The sequence below is a fragment of the Bison bison genome, unplaced genomic scaffold (assembly GCF_000754665.1).
Source record: "Bison bison bison isolate TAMUID 2011002044 unplaced genomic scaffold, Bison_UMD1.0 scf7180017864462, whole genome shotgun sequence".
Lineage (NCBI taxonomy): Eukaryota > Metazoa > Chordata > Mammalia > Artiodactyla > Bovidae > Bison > Bison bison.
In genome coordinates, this window is record NW_011495024.1 from 6409992 (window position 1) to 6424045 (window position 14054).

The 14054-nt window shown below is 43.1% G+C and overlaps 1 protein-coding gene across 1 annotated transcript in view; it reads left to right on the forward strand.

The window, feature by feature from the left end:
* Nucleotides 1–1524, forward strand: part of CHRM3 (cholinergic receptor, muscarinic 3) — a 497135-nt gene extending 495611 nt beyond the window's left edge. Inside the window, exon 6 of the mRNA XM_010860121.1 lies at nucleotides 7–1524. Within this exon, the coding sequence (XP_010858423.1) occupies nucleotides 7–903 (897 nt within the window). The 3' untranslated portion in view covers nucleotides 904–1524. The remainder of the gene's footprint in view (nucleotides 1–6) is intronic.
* Nucleotides 1525–14054: the final 12530 nt, after the last annotated feature.

The window sequence follows — 14054 nt, forward strand, 5'->3', positions numbered from 1 at the left end:
AGCAGCTATGAGCTCCAGCAGCAGAGCATGAGACGCTCAGCCAGGAGGAAGTACGGACGCTGCCATTTCTGGTTCACGACCAAGAGTTGGAAGCCAAGCGCCGAGCAGATGGACCAAGACCACAGCAGCAGTGACAGCTGGAATAACAATGACGCCGCTGCCTCCCTGGAGAACTCCGCCTCCTCCGACGAGGAGGACATTGGCTCAGAGACCAGAGCCATCTACTCCATCGTGCTCAAGCTCCCAGGTCACAGCACCATCCTCAACTCCACCAAACTACCTTCATCAGACAACCTGCAGGTGCCGGAGGAGGAGCTGGGTTCAGTGGGCTTGGAGAGGAAACCCAGCAAACTTCAGACCCAGCAGAGCATGGACGATGGAGGCAGCTTTCAGAAAAGCTTCTCCAAGCTTCCCATCCAGTTAGAGTCTGCCGTGGACACAGCCAAGGCCTCTGATGTCAACTCCTCGGTGGGGAAGACCACGGCCACTCTACCTCTATCCTTTAAGGAAGCTACACTGGCCAAGAGGTTTGCTCTGAAGACCAGAAGCCAGATCACTAAGCGGAAACGGATGTCCCTCATCAAGGAGAAGAAAGCGGCCCAGACCCTCAGCGCCATCCTGCTTGCCTTCATCATCACCTGGACCCCCTACAATATCATGGTTCTGGTGAACACCTTTTGTGACAGCTGCATCCCCAAAACCTATTGGAATCTGGGCTACTGGCTGTGCTACATCAACAGCACCGTGAACCCCGTGTGCTATGCCCTGTGCAACAAAACATTCAGAAACACTTTCAAGATGCTGCTGTTGTGTCAGTGTGACAAGAGGAAGAGACGCAAGCAGCAGTACCAGCAGAGACAGTCGGTCATTTTCCACAAGCGGGTGCCTGAGCAGGCCTTATAGAATGGGGTGCGTTCAATAGCCGTCACCATACGCACACATCAACCCACAAACCTTAGGAGGGAGTAAGGCGAGGGTGGGGGTCGTCTCTGGCACTGATAAACATGTTTTTATCACCCAGACGTGAAAGAAGCTGCCTGTTTCCCGGTCCATTAAATAAACCCATTTTAATATCAAAAGTCAAATACCTGTTCAGCCAAAAATAAGTAAGCTTATTACTGAATATGAAGGAATTTATTCTGAAATAGACTTTGTTTTTTTCTTAAAGAGAAGGAAATAATTTTTTCATAGCAATTACACACCCAGATTGGTCTGCCTGGGTCTTTTAATTCCCGTTAGCTCTGGAATCCCGGTGAGCGTAACTAACTGGCCCAGTTGTCACATGTTCTCCAAGGATCCCCAAAGTGTCCATCGGATCCCACATGGAACATGTCAGGCTAGTGAAGCCATGGTTCTGAAAATCTTTCATACATTGCAAAACAGCACCTCCTCGTCCCAGTAGAGCTCCCTGTCTTCTCATCGGTGTGTCATTAAGGTCTCTTTGTGGACTTGATTCTTGCAAAGTACTGTTTTGTGCAGTTCAAGTTTCGTACAAATAAAAGATATATAAGTATATATGTGTATATATATATATGTGTGTGTGTGTGTGTGTATGTGTGTGAATTCCACGCACACACACGTAGTGTATATAATATAATGGGAATTAATGAACTGGCAAATTACTCCGGCAATAGATGCTTTCAGTACTTTGGTGACTAAAGTTTCTCTAGGATCCTAACACAACGTCAAAGTGAAATAAACCCAGTAGTGTTTTGGAAACCAGGGCTGTTTTCCTGGAGAACAGGCAGCAGACAGCAGCCAGGCTCTCTGGGCTGATCTGTGTAGGACAGTCAGCCTAGCGAGTCAGATGAGCACCATGGTCTGACCAGATTCTGAGTAAGTTTTCACCTTTGTTGACACCCTCAACAAAGCTAAATCAAATGGGGGCCCCCTCTGTGCCCAAAGAATGAGTCACATCCGTGGCTTTGAATTTAATGGTCCAAATCTGAATGTTTCCAACCAAAACCTTTGCTATCTTACCTGCTTGAAATTTAATAATAGTGCCACATTTGAATTTCATGCACAACATTATCTGGGGCAAAGCAGAAGAGACCTCGTGAGGGCCAGAGAGGAACACAGGATTCGATTTTTTGCTACTCAGCATCTTTAAATGCAAAAGGGCTTAAACCTCTTGTCACTTTGCTGTGACCAATGCTTTCTGGTGTTCATTGTGTGACCTTCACCCAGAATAGGTGGGGGTTGGCAAGTCCCAAATCCTCTGAAGAAAGTATTACACTCTGAAAAGTATTGCTGCAAATTGATTTCTTTAGTACATTTCTAAAAAGTGATTTTTGTGTTCTCTTCTGAATTGACCCAAATGCTAACTGTTCTTTTTTGGGGGGGAGGGGCGCTGCTGTGGCTGTCATCTGTGTTGCTGCTATAGTTGTTGAGGTTCCTTTTCTCCTTTTGTGGGGGCTGCGTGGGGAGTGGGAGGGGTGGGAGGCGGGGGGCTGAGGAGAAATCTTCTGTCTGTACAGGGTCTCTGTGTCGTGAACCCGGAGCCAGGTTAGAAGCTGCTTCTGTTTTCAGTGTGAGCTGGTGTTTACAGCAGATTTTGACAACAGTGGGACTGTACTCAGTGGTGTCTGTGTTCCTGAACTATTTAATTTCGTGTTATGTTTATAAGAAGACATATTTATGCATATTTCACCAAGTGTCTATTTAATGTTGATAAATATTACTCTTCAGTCTTCAGTAATGGTGTGTCCCTTGAAAATGATTGTTAAGGTCCACTTGAGCAATGAGTAGGGTATATTGTGCTTTCTTGTTGCTAAGAAGAGGAAAAAGTCATCCTGTTGGTGTCAGGAGGTACCTAACTCTGTCTAGGTAGTAAAAAGTCAACCGCAACTTTATTGTAACGGTCTAATACTGTTCTAGTTAAACCTGATGGGAACTGATCAAAGCAACCCTCCACCAGTGTGTTTGAAATCACATGACAAGGGGAAAAAAGCAAATCTGCGTAATTGAAAGAGTGGGGTTTTTTGGCCCACGTTTGACCAAAGAGTAAGAAAAAACAGAGACTATTTTCTAACGTGTGTAGCAGACTACAGAATGTTATGTTATCAACCTGTGAAATGTCTAGTGAACAAGTGCATCTATATTTTATTACTCACGTTGGCCTGGCACTAATAAATTTGTGAATGCTGATTCAAGTCTCCCTGTACATCAGTAATTCCCATTCTCTTTGAAACTCCTATCTTGCCTCCCTCTTGAAAGGCCAATACCTGTATTTTTAAAAGATATAATTAAAATTAACACATGGAGAATCCCTAAGCTTTAGTGGAACTGTGAAGTTTAATAACAGGTCTACTCAAACATGATTATCTCCTGAATCTTGTCCCTTTATGATGCTGATAATGGAAGAAATGAAAGACATCTAAGACATCAGCTCTCTTTTTTGTGTTACTGGTTTAATTATAGAATTATTTTTAAATCTCCTGAGGGTGAAAACTGCTTTTACATACTGACTGACTCTGTTTTTAGAAATGTATGTCCCACTGACTCTGTTTACGGAAATGTATGTCCAACTCTTAGATCATTATCAGAAAAGGAAAATAAGAAAAATTATTTTGAACACAAAGAATTTAGAAGTATAATCAAAGATGTAGTGAAATGTTTAGAACTGGACCATGCATTGCTCAAAGGACTGTCACTAGCAAAGGTATTCAACATTTACATATGATCATCCCCAAAATGGGAATCAAATTGCTTCATTCCATAAGAATGAGGTTTGCAGAGTTTTCATGATTATGTAAAACTGAGAGAGTAAAAGAATAAATCCTAAATAAACTACATGTGAGGAATCTACCCCCACCCCCAACATACGCACACATGTTCTTCCATTCTCTATTCTCCAGGGTCTACCAGTTAGATAAGAGAAGTGAGCTCTATGATCCTGTATTCCCCCTGATTCTGCCCTTTTCCCTGGTGGCTCAGATGGTAAAGAATCTGCCTACAATGCAGGAGAACTGTGTTCAATCCCTGGGTCAGGCAGATCCCCTGGAGAAGGGAATAGCAACCCACTCCAGTATTCTTGTCTGGAAAATTCCATGGACAGGGGAGTCTAGTAGGCTACAGTTTATGGGGTCACAAAGAGTCAGATACAACTGAGTGACTAACACTTTCACTTTTCACTTTCACTGCTGTCTTTTATCCATCACCTACCTGTGGCCTTTCTCTAGTGCTCTGTATTATCCTGAATCATCTTTGACTTCAAATCTAGCCTTGAATCTCCAAATAAGTTCCATTTCTATTCACTTTTTCACGTATAATAGTTCTAGATTCTGGTAGAAAAAAAAAGATAAGAAAGCATAAGCTTTAGAAGTTGCAGGAGCTAAAGATCTAGAAGGCATGGCAGCTTTCTTTGTCAACCCCCTCTGTGTACAGATAGGCAAGTTCCTTGCTCTGGGATGGGGTGAGAGCCCTTTGTGCATCACTTGTGAGAAGGGGGTGCACAGCTGTGGTGCAGAGTTAGCTGCCTCGGATCTTTCTTAGGAAGGGAAAGGACACCAAGGCTCAGGCACAGTGGAGAAGCCTGCTGGAGACGATGTGAGCAGAGGCAGAACCTGGGGATCATTCTGGGTGCCCCAAGACTTATCCGAGTAGAGAAGATTCCCAGACGGGGACATATAGTTAATAAACTGGACAGTTCATCACAGCAGCTTCAGAGGACAAGTGAAGGTCCTCAAAGAAGCTCTGAACTTAGCATGAGGAACCCTGAACTCTTAGCCCAGTTCTGTCAACAAGTAATTACGTGTCCTCTGCCATGCTTGTCACTTACCCTTAAACTCACTGGGTCATCTCCATCTGCTCCTACTCATTAGCAACATAAAAGCATCTTAATTTGCCTTCTTGTATCAAACATGTCAAATTGAGGTAGGGCATTAGGTAAATAACTACCATGATGAATGTAAATTATTTGTCTGATGAACACTTGAAGCATTCTGATTTTATATATCCATTAGAGTTATTTCCTTATATTTCAATACAGCAAACTCTAAGGAACTCTCCAATTTGTGGATAAACCTAGAATTTTGTTGCAAATACCTCAGTCCAGGATGGTCACCTAAGGCCTGACAACCTTAAAAGCAGAGTTGCTGGGTAGCTGGTGTTTGTTTTGTTTTGTTGGTGGCATTTCTCAAAATGGACTGAAACTGTAGAACAAAACACCCAAAACAGTGATCGTTTCTTCAATCTGACATCTCTACTTGTATTAATACCACCTCCTCTAAAAGAGTATTTTCTGTTTCCCTTTACAGTCCTAGGTTAGGCTGACTTTCCTTGTGTTTTTATGACTCTATATTGTAGGAACTCAGTCTCTACCAGGATTCATGCCTTGTATTCCAGACCCAAGAGACTAGTTTCAGCATAGTAGCTGAGAGCTCTTTAGAACCGGGAATTACATTTCCTTTTTCTATCTGAGAAACGAGGCTCATGTTGAGATTATAAAAATAGATAAAGAAAAACAAGTTCATAAAATAACTATATTCAATGTAAGTTTGTAAATGCATAATATTTCGCCACTGCATTTCAAAGTAGGCAAGTGTTAGTCTTATGGTTAATTGGACACACATTACATGTACTGCATCACACAGAGATGGACAGTGCACTTGAACATATGGAAGTGGACCCCCAAACAGTTGTATAATTTGATGACTGTAGTTGCCCTGATAGAATCAGGAAGACTCAATAGAGTCTACCACTCTTATCCTGGCTTGGAATACCCCCCAAATAATCACCCAAATCCAAAGTGGCTTTCATCTGAGTTGCATGAGAAATTCTGCATGAAAAGTAAAGGGAAAAGCAGGCCATACCCTCAGTTGCAGAGAAGTATTAATAACACTTCGCTTACCCAAATAACCTTATCCTAAAATATTATCCCCAGATTATAAAGGTTTATTTTTGTTCTTTCTTGAAATCCAAAATACTTATTAATTCTGTAATTTACATTCCAAATCCCAAACTATTTTTATCCTAGATTCTGTGATTTCCTTGATGATAGAAAGCGGGTCTTATTCATCCTGTGGCTAGCACAGTATCTGTCAGACAGTAGACATTCAATAAATGTTGTTGAATGTTTAATAAACTCTTTATGATTAATACAGCAAATAGTTATCAGAATTACATGCACATCATGCCTCACGTTTCAACTGCAGCCAGAGGTCATTGGGCTGGGAAAGTGAATTAAATGAAAAATGGTTCATTCAGATGATGATTTTCTAATAAAATATTACTAAGCAACAAGGAGAAACATTTTAATAGATTTGAAGAAATAAATATAATTAAGAGGACAGGGAAGAAGGAAAATCCACTCTTGATCTCTAGTATTCAGAAACTTTTTACCAGATTAGTCAACTCTACTTAGTCCTAGTAAGTGAAATATTGGGAGAGCCTGGAGAGTCTATAAATAGGTCTTCTGTTTGTACAGGTGAAGTTCTGTAGTTTGGCTTAAAACATCCTTGCATGTAGTTTTGCTTGGCATGAAAGTTAGGACAGAATCTATTCTGTTCTGCAAGCATTGAACAAAAGCCCTCTCTTCATATCCACTATTCATTCCTTATATAACACATGGGTATTTTCAGCCTCCTACATACAACACTCCAGAGAAACTTCTTTGGGGCCTGTGGTTAGGGCTACGGGAAGGTGACATTTTCAAGGAATACTCCCCTCCTCTTTTCAAACACATGGGAACTGTCTAAGTTTGGTGCAGGTTTGAAGAAAATTTAATTAAAATAGGCTTCCAAGGCAGTGAATTAGCACATTGATATTTTTTGGCAGAAAGCTTTCTGGGAAATGTCTATGAAGTGTTCAGTGATGCTCACATCCTTCTAATTCATGAGGATGTAGAAACCACTGTCCAAAGAGATGGCAATATATTTGCTTTGTAAGCAAAAGGCATGTATCATAGTTGCATCTATAACTAGTGTCCCCATCTTTCAAAGGCACTGAATTTTACCTGTTTTTATTTCCTAGTGTCCAGCACTTCCTCAATAGTCTTTTTAGATATGTCATATGCCATTTTTATTCCTTCTCCTAAAAACAAGTCAATTGTCTGTACTATAAAATGATGCCTGCAACTTTATGGTGATATTATCCCCTAAGTTTAATAGTGAAATAAGGAAATAAAACTATAAATAAACAAAGAATGTGGTTGGTTTTCTTTTTAATCCAAGGTCGATAATACAGCAACAGCTTTTTATTGTATAAAAGGGTGGAGTATTTACCCTGAAGGGAAAATTCTGAAACAGACCGTTATTTGCATTGACTTCTCTCTTTTACATGCACTAGAACTTTCATCATGAACATTGCTGCTGTTGTAACTCAAAGCAATACCCTGTATTTAGGACTATGAATTAAGCATGTATTAACTATCTATGCACACACAATCCTAATTTTCAGACTGCATATGAAGAAAAATGTTTCTAGATATATGCTGTGGATCTAACACAAATAGACTACCAGTTATTTCTACAGCAAAGATGGATTTATTTGGGATCTGCAACCTTGGCAAGCTTCATGAAAGCCCTCCGACACAAGGGAAGGGGAAAACTTTTCCTGAGGGGCAAAGAAAGTTGGGAGGGCTCCAGTAAACAGAGTCCATGGCTTCTCAGAGGCCAAGTCCTTGCCAGGAGAGGAGTTCTTCCTGCTGTACTCTGCTGTCTTCACAGAGCTTGAGAGCACCTGCTTCTGGTCTCCCAACTCCCTTTGATGTTTCTGTTTATTAATGTTTTATAATACTTTGAAGGAGATTTTATTTTTCTCTTTTTCAAAGAAATGTTTATCTTGCCCCCCTCCCCTATGGCTGTTTCCTTTTTTTCCCTTTGCTGTGCAGAAACTTTTTAGTTTGATGAAATCCCAACTTGTCAATGTTTGCTTTAGTGTGTTTTGCTTTTGGAGTCAGATCCAAAAATTCATTGCCAAGACTTATGTTTAAGGAGCTGGTCCTTTACCAGCTGGTGTCTAATTTCAGGTCTTTTAGTCAAGACTTTAAACAATTTTGAATCTATTTTTGTGTATGATGTAAGTCCAGTTTGATTGTGTTATGTGTAGCTGTCCAGTTTTCCCAGCAGCATTGATTGCAGAGACTGTCCTTTCCCCCATTGTATATTCTTGCCATATTTGTTGTAAATTACTTGACCATATACATGTGGGTTTATTTCTGGGCTCTCTGTTCCATTGCATTGATCTGTGCATCTGGTTTTATGACAATGCCATACTGCTTTGATTACTACAGCTTTGTGATAGATTCTGAAAGTAGGGATGTGATGCTGACAGCTTTGTTTTCCTTTCTCAGGATTGCTTAGGCTGTTCAGGGTCTTCTGTGTTTCCATACAAATTTGAGGATTATTGTCCCTTTTTCTGTGAAAAAACGCATTGGAATTTTGATAGGAATTGTATTGACTCATAGATTTCTTTAAATAGTATGGACATTTTAACAATATTAATTCTTCCAATCCACGAGGATGGAATATCATTCCACTTATTTGTATATCCTATGTCTTGTACAGTATTAGGAATATTATTATTCTGAACCTGTGTGTGCATAAGTTGAGATAAAACAAGTGACTAATTAGATATTCAAATTTAATTATTTCTGGTGTCAAGCTATACAGTTTCTATTTGAATTGGATGTATCAATATACACTCAGAGTATTTTGCCATACATGTAATTTCTAATTCTTCCCATGGGAAAGAACTAAAAACAGTGATCAAGCCAGCAGCAAGGAGGATTCCTTTCTTAATAAAGGAAACCAAGTCATCTTGAAGAAATAGCTGATTCTAGTCTTAGGCAGGCAATGTACAAGATGAGCTTGAAACTTCTTGCCAAGACAGATACCAAGGAAACATTCAGACTAATAAAAAAGACATTTACACACACAAACGGTCGATATCTGCCAAAAGCGGCACACTAGGACAGTGAGAAAATTATATTCTTCTGAATCAGTGGCACTTAAACATGTATGTGGGAAAAAGACTTCTACTTCACCACACACTAAAATAAAGGTGGATTCAAGGCCTAAATTAAAAAGGCATAGAAAGCCTTTAGAGATAGAAGTTGGAACGCTTTTTTTAAGAGAGTTTTTTCATGACCCTGAGGGAGAGAAAACGTTCTTAAGATTCAAAAAGCATTAGCCACAAAGTGGGGAAAGATATAAAGAGAGTGAAAAGAAAGCTAATGGAAGAGAGCATTCCAAAACATATAATGACTTTAGGCAAATACAGAATATATGAAGAACTTCTATAAATCAATAAGAAAAAAGAAACTGCAACTGTAGGAAATAAACATTCCTCGCTATTCCTCACAGTGAAAGGTGACATCTAATTTCCCTTCCCTTGAATCTAGCTGGCCTTAGTGACTTGCCTGATGAATAGAACACACCTGGGACCTGCAAGGGCTTCCCAGGTGGCACTAGTGGTAAAGAACCTGCCTGCCAGTGGAAGAGATGTAAGAGACTCAGGTTCGATCCCTGGGTTGGGAAGATCCCCTGGAGGGGGGCATGGCAACCCACTCTAGCATTCTTGCCTGGAGAATGCCATGGACAGAGGAGTCACAGAGTATCGACAGAACTGAAGCGACTTAGCACGCACAGGGCTTGCAAGACTAGATCAGAAGAAACCTTGCAGCTCCCAGCCGGATGTCTTACAGTGCTTGTTCGGGGGGAACAGGCTGCTCTATAAGAAATCTGACAGTATCTGGACCCCTGTGCTGTGAGAAAGCCCTTGTCTAGCTAATTCAGATCCCAGCCTTGAATCATCCCAGCTGAGGCCAAGCCCTGCTCATATTGAAGATTTGTGAACAAGGTACATTATTGTTGGTGATAAGCCACTAAGTTTTGGGGTGTTTTTTATGCAACAATAAAGAATTAAAATAGCAACCCACCCAATTTTTAAAAATGAGTGAAAAATTTGAACGGTCGTTCCCAGGGCTTAGGTAGAAGAAATAGGGAGAGGTTGCTAAAAGGATATAAGCCTTCAGTTATAAGATGAATAAGGTCTCAGGATCTAATGTATAACATGGTGACTATATATAGTTGATAACACTACATTATATAGTTAAAATTTGCTAAGAAAGTAGAACTTACATATTCTTATCTAAAGGAAAGTAAATATGTGTGGTAACAGATGTATTAATTAAAATGAGAATTATTTCACTATGTATACTCATATCAAATATCACACTATACATTTTAAATAGCTTACATTTTATTCATCAATTATACATTGATAAAGCTGGAAAAATTAACTAAAATTTTAAAAAACAAAGTTAAATAACAGCCCAGATGGTTCCAGAGTACATTTAGATGGCAAAATTATTTTTAAAATAACATCAGTGAAGGCAGATTGGTGATACATCTAGGGCAGAAGGGAAAGATTCTAACTGGAGAGAAGCACTGGGAAGATTTTTTTGAGGTGTTACTATTTTTTTTAACCCCAGGTGATGGTTACACAGGTACCTACATCATTAGGAAAGTGGTATATATGTGTTTTGTGTACCTTTCTGTAAATATATTTCACAAGTTAGAAAATAATAAAAAGAGAGAGGGGATGGGGACAAGCGCCCACCACCAGCACCAGCTGCATCTGTGCACCAGGCTGTTCGCTCTCTTGTTTCTGTGTGTGAGGGGCTCTAGCTCCTGTGAAGTTGAGCGCTCCACTCTAGGACGTGGCTCCGGCCCCTCTCCTCTGTCCTGCATCAGTATATTCACCTCCCTCTAGCTGCTACCCCACTCTCTTCCCCTTTAAAACAAACACTGTCAAGAGACTTGTCTAGACTCCCCTTCACCTGCTCCTCTGGTTCTCTCTAGAATCCACTCCACTCAGACTTCACCCCCACCATTTACCCAGCTGTCCTGTCGGGGTTATTCGTGGCCTCCATGTTGCTGAAACCTGGGATTCCCACCTCAGTTTTCATCTTGTCCCGCCAGCATTTGATCCAGATGGCCATCCGCTTCTCCAGAAAACACTCCCTTCACAGGGCCTTACCCACCTCCAGCTTCATGCCTGGTTTTCCTCTTACCTCTCGGCTTCTCCAGTTCAGTCTACTCTACTCTCCACCCCACCCACAACAGCCACATGTTTTACTCTTTTGTTTTCACCTTCACTCTCTGGATGGTCTCAGCTAGTTCCAGGGCTTTAAATGCCATCTGCACGAGTCTCCCAAACCTTGATTTCCAGACTAGATCTCCTGTGAATTCCTGGCTCTTGTATCCTCAGCATGTAACCAGCATCACCGCTAGAGGCCATCTACTCACTTCAAAGGTGGTCATGTTCAAAGGTGAGCTCCTCATCTCCCCCTCCCCAAACATGCTTCTCCAACTGTCTTTGACACTCGGATAATTCCAGCCTTTCTGATGGTCAGAAACTTCTGAGATCCCCTCGAACCCTACATCCCCTCAAACAGTAAATCCTGTCTGTTCTGTCTTCCACTTAGAACCAGAATCCAGCCTCTTCTCAGCCCATTGCAATAGCCCCTAATGGTCCCAAGACTCATCTCTTGTTCTCTGCAGTCTTTTCTCAGCTTCACCAGCCAAAGAAATTCAGTTACTAGGTGTCCATCCTGCCACTCCTGGGCCAGGAGCCCTCTTGCCCTCGCCTCCCTGGAGGAAAAGCACACCTCCCACTACACTTTCCTCCAAGGACTCATCCCACTCTACCCTCCCACCCACCCCAGCATGCTGGCCTATTGGAATCCCTTGAACATGCCTGTGCACTGGCTATTTGTTACACCCAGAATGTTCTTCTCCCAGATAGGTCTTTTCATCAGAGCAGTGGGAGGGGAGTCTAGACATGCATCTGACAGTGTTTGCATTAAGGACAAGGAGCGATGGGGTAGTAGTTGGAGACAGATGGGAGAGTCTAGATCCAGGTAAATGTATCGATAAATCAGTCTCCCCACACTAGGTTGTAAACTCCAAGTTGGCAGGCACTCCTGGATTCTGGAATAGTCCCGGGCACATTTAATAAAAGAATAAAAATGATGCAACAGCCATACCAACCACATGGTGGAACAGCAGAAGTCAGGATTTGCACCTTGCACTGATCCTTAAGAGACCAACCGAGGAGACTGAAGGGGGCGAGGCCTGGGCAGGAGCGTGGGCTCTGGAGGCACACCCCGGCTCTGGCTTGCTTTCTTGGTCTCTAAATTATGACTGGAAAACCAGTCAGGTGGCAAGGCTCAGAAAGCACTGTGAGGCTTCTTGTCCCTGGTCACCAGGCATCGACAGAGCCCTCTGCTCTCACCTGCCCACCAGTGGCTGAAGCATTACCAGGTCTGAGCACCTGAGGTCGCCTCGGGTCCCAGCTTCCTGCCATATCCTCTGGCAAGTACTGGGGCCCAGCAGGCCAGAAGGACAACTCCCAGAACTATGGAAATGGCCGTGGGGGAGGAACAGAGAGCACTGGAAGCAACCTCCAGCAAGACCTGAAGGAGGAGTCCATCCAGGTAAAGAGTTCAATGGGGTCCCAGTCTGGGGCTTTTGAAGGCTGGGGAGGGGGCATCCTTGAAGAACAGCCAGAGACCAGTGCGGCTGGACTGAGGGGAGCAGGCTAGGGGTCTGCTGGCAGGAGGAGGGGCTTGAGGTCTGGCTGAGGACTGGAGCTTTTTCCCAGAGTGCTGCTGATAGGTTTCCTGTTTGTCAGCAGAGTGACAGGATCAGATCTATCTGTTCAAATCTCTGATCTTTCCTGGATCAGAGAGCGTGAGAAACAGAAGAAAGTGAATCAGGGACAGTGTTTGCAGTGGCCTGGACTAGGAGAGGGGAGGGAAGGGCAGAGAGGTGAGGAATGCATTCTAGACTTGGGCTCCAAGGCCAGGGGATGGATGGGGTGATTGCATGTGGGGGTGAGGAGGAAAGAGGGAGCAGATGGAGCCCTGGGGTCCTGGACTGAGCACGTGGTGAGATGGAGCTGCTGCTGCATGGATATGGGGGCCGGGGGAGGGATGTCTGGAGGGCAATTTGGGGCCAATTAAAACTTGCTGTTAAACACTTATAAAGTTAGATAAGAGCAGGAACTCTGGGAGTTGGTGATGGACAGGGAGGCCTGGCATGCTGCAATTCATGGGGTCGCAAAGAGTCAGACATGACTGAGCTACTGAACTGAACTGAACTGAAGCCCCCTTTCCTAATGAAGTCACTGGGAGCAACTACTTATCGGGATTTTTGGGTGAGGCTGAGGAGCTTTTTCCTCCAGCTAACTAAAAATCCTCTTCATCCTGGTGAAGTGGTCTCTGTTTATGCTGGAGTTGGGCCTGGATAAAATGAGACAGCCAGCCTCAGTCTTGAGGAGGACCGTTAAAGGACAGGGACATAAAGGCAGCAGCAAATCAGATGGTCAAGTCTGTCTGATGCTGGCAGCCTGTCATCTCCCAATCTGTCCCTGGCCCACTGTGAGTCCAGCCAGAGAAGCCAAGCCTACCAGGCTGTGAGCCCCATGAAGGGATTGCTTTGAAAATTAGGAACCCTAAGATCTTAGGAAACTGAAAAAAACAGTGTTAGTTCTTCATTTGTGTCCGACTGTTTGTGACCCCATGGCCTGTAGACCACCTGGCTCATCTGAACATAGAATTCTACAGGCAGGAATACTAGAGTGGGTTGCCATTCCCTTCTCCAGGGAATCTTCCCAACCCAGGGATTGAACCTGGGTCTCTTGCACTGAAGGCAGATGCTTTACCATCTGAGCCACCAGGGAAGATCTTAGGAAGCTCATGCCTATCCCTCCCCATGTGGGGGTAGTTTTCTTTTCACCTTTTGGAGTGAGCACTCCACACACACATACACAGGTACACAGTGTATATAATAAAGACTATGAGGTGGGATCAGAAGAGGGACAGATATGAGGAGGGTAATAAGAAGAATACACAGGGGCTGGAGGCACTGCCTGCCTGAGACACGGACTCCCACATTTTCCAGGTCTTGTCCCACTTCTAGGGATGTAGAAGTCCATGCGGGCATCATCCCTGGTGTGCAGGTGGGGACACGGACAGGCCTTGAGAGACACAAGGACTCATCCAGGATGGAGAACAGGTAGGAATCGGGAGGTGAGTTTGGGCCCAG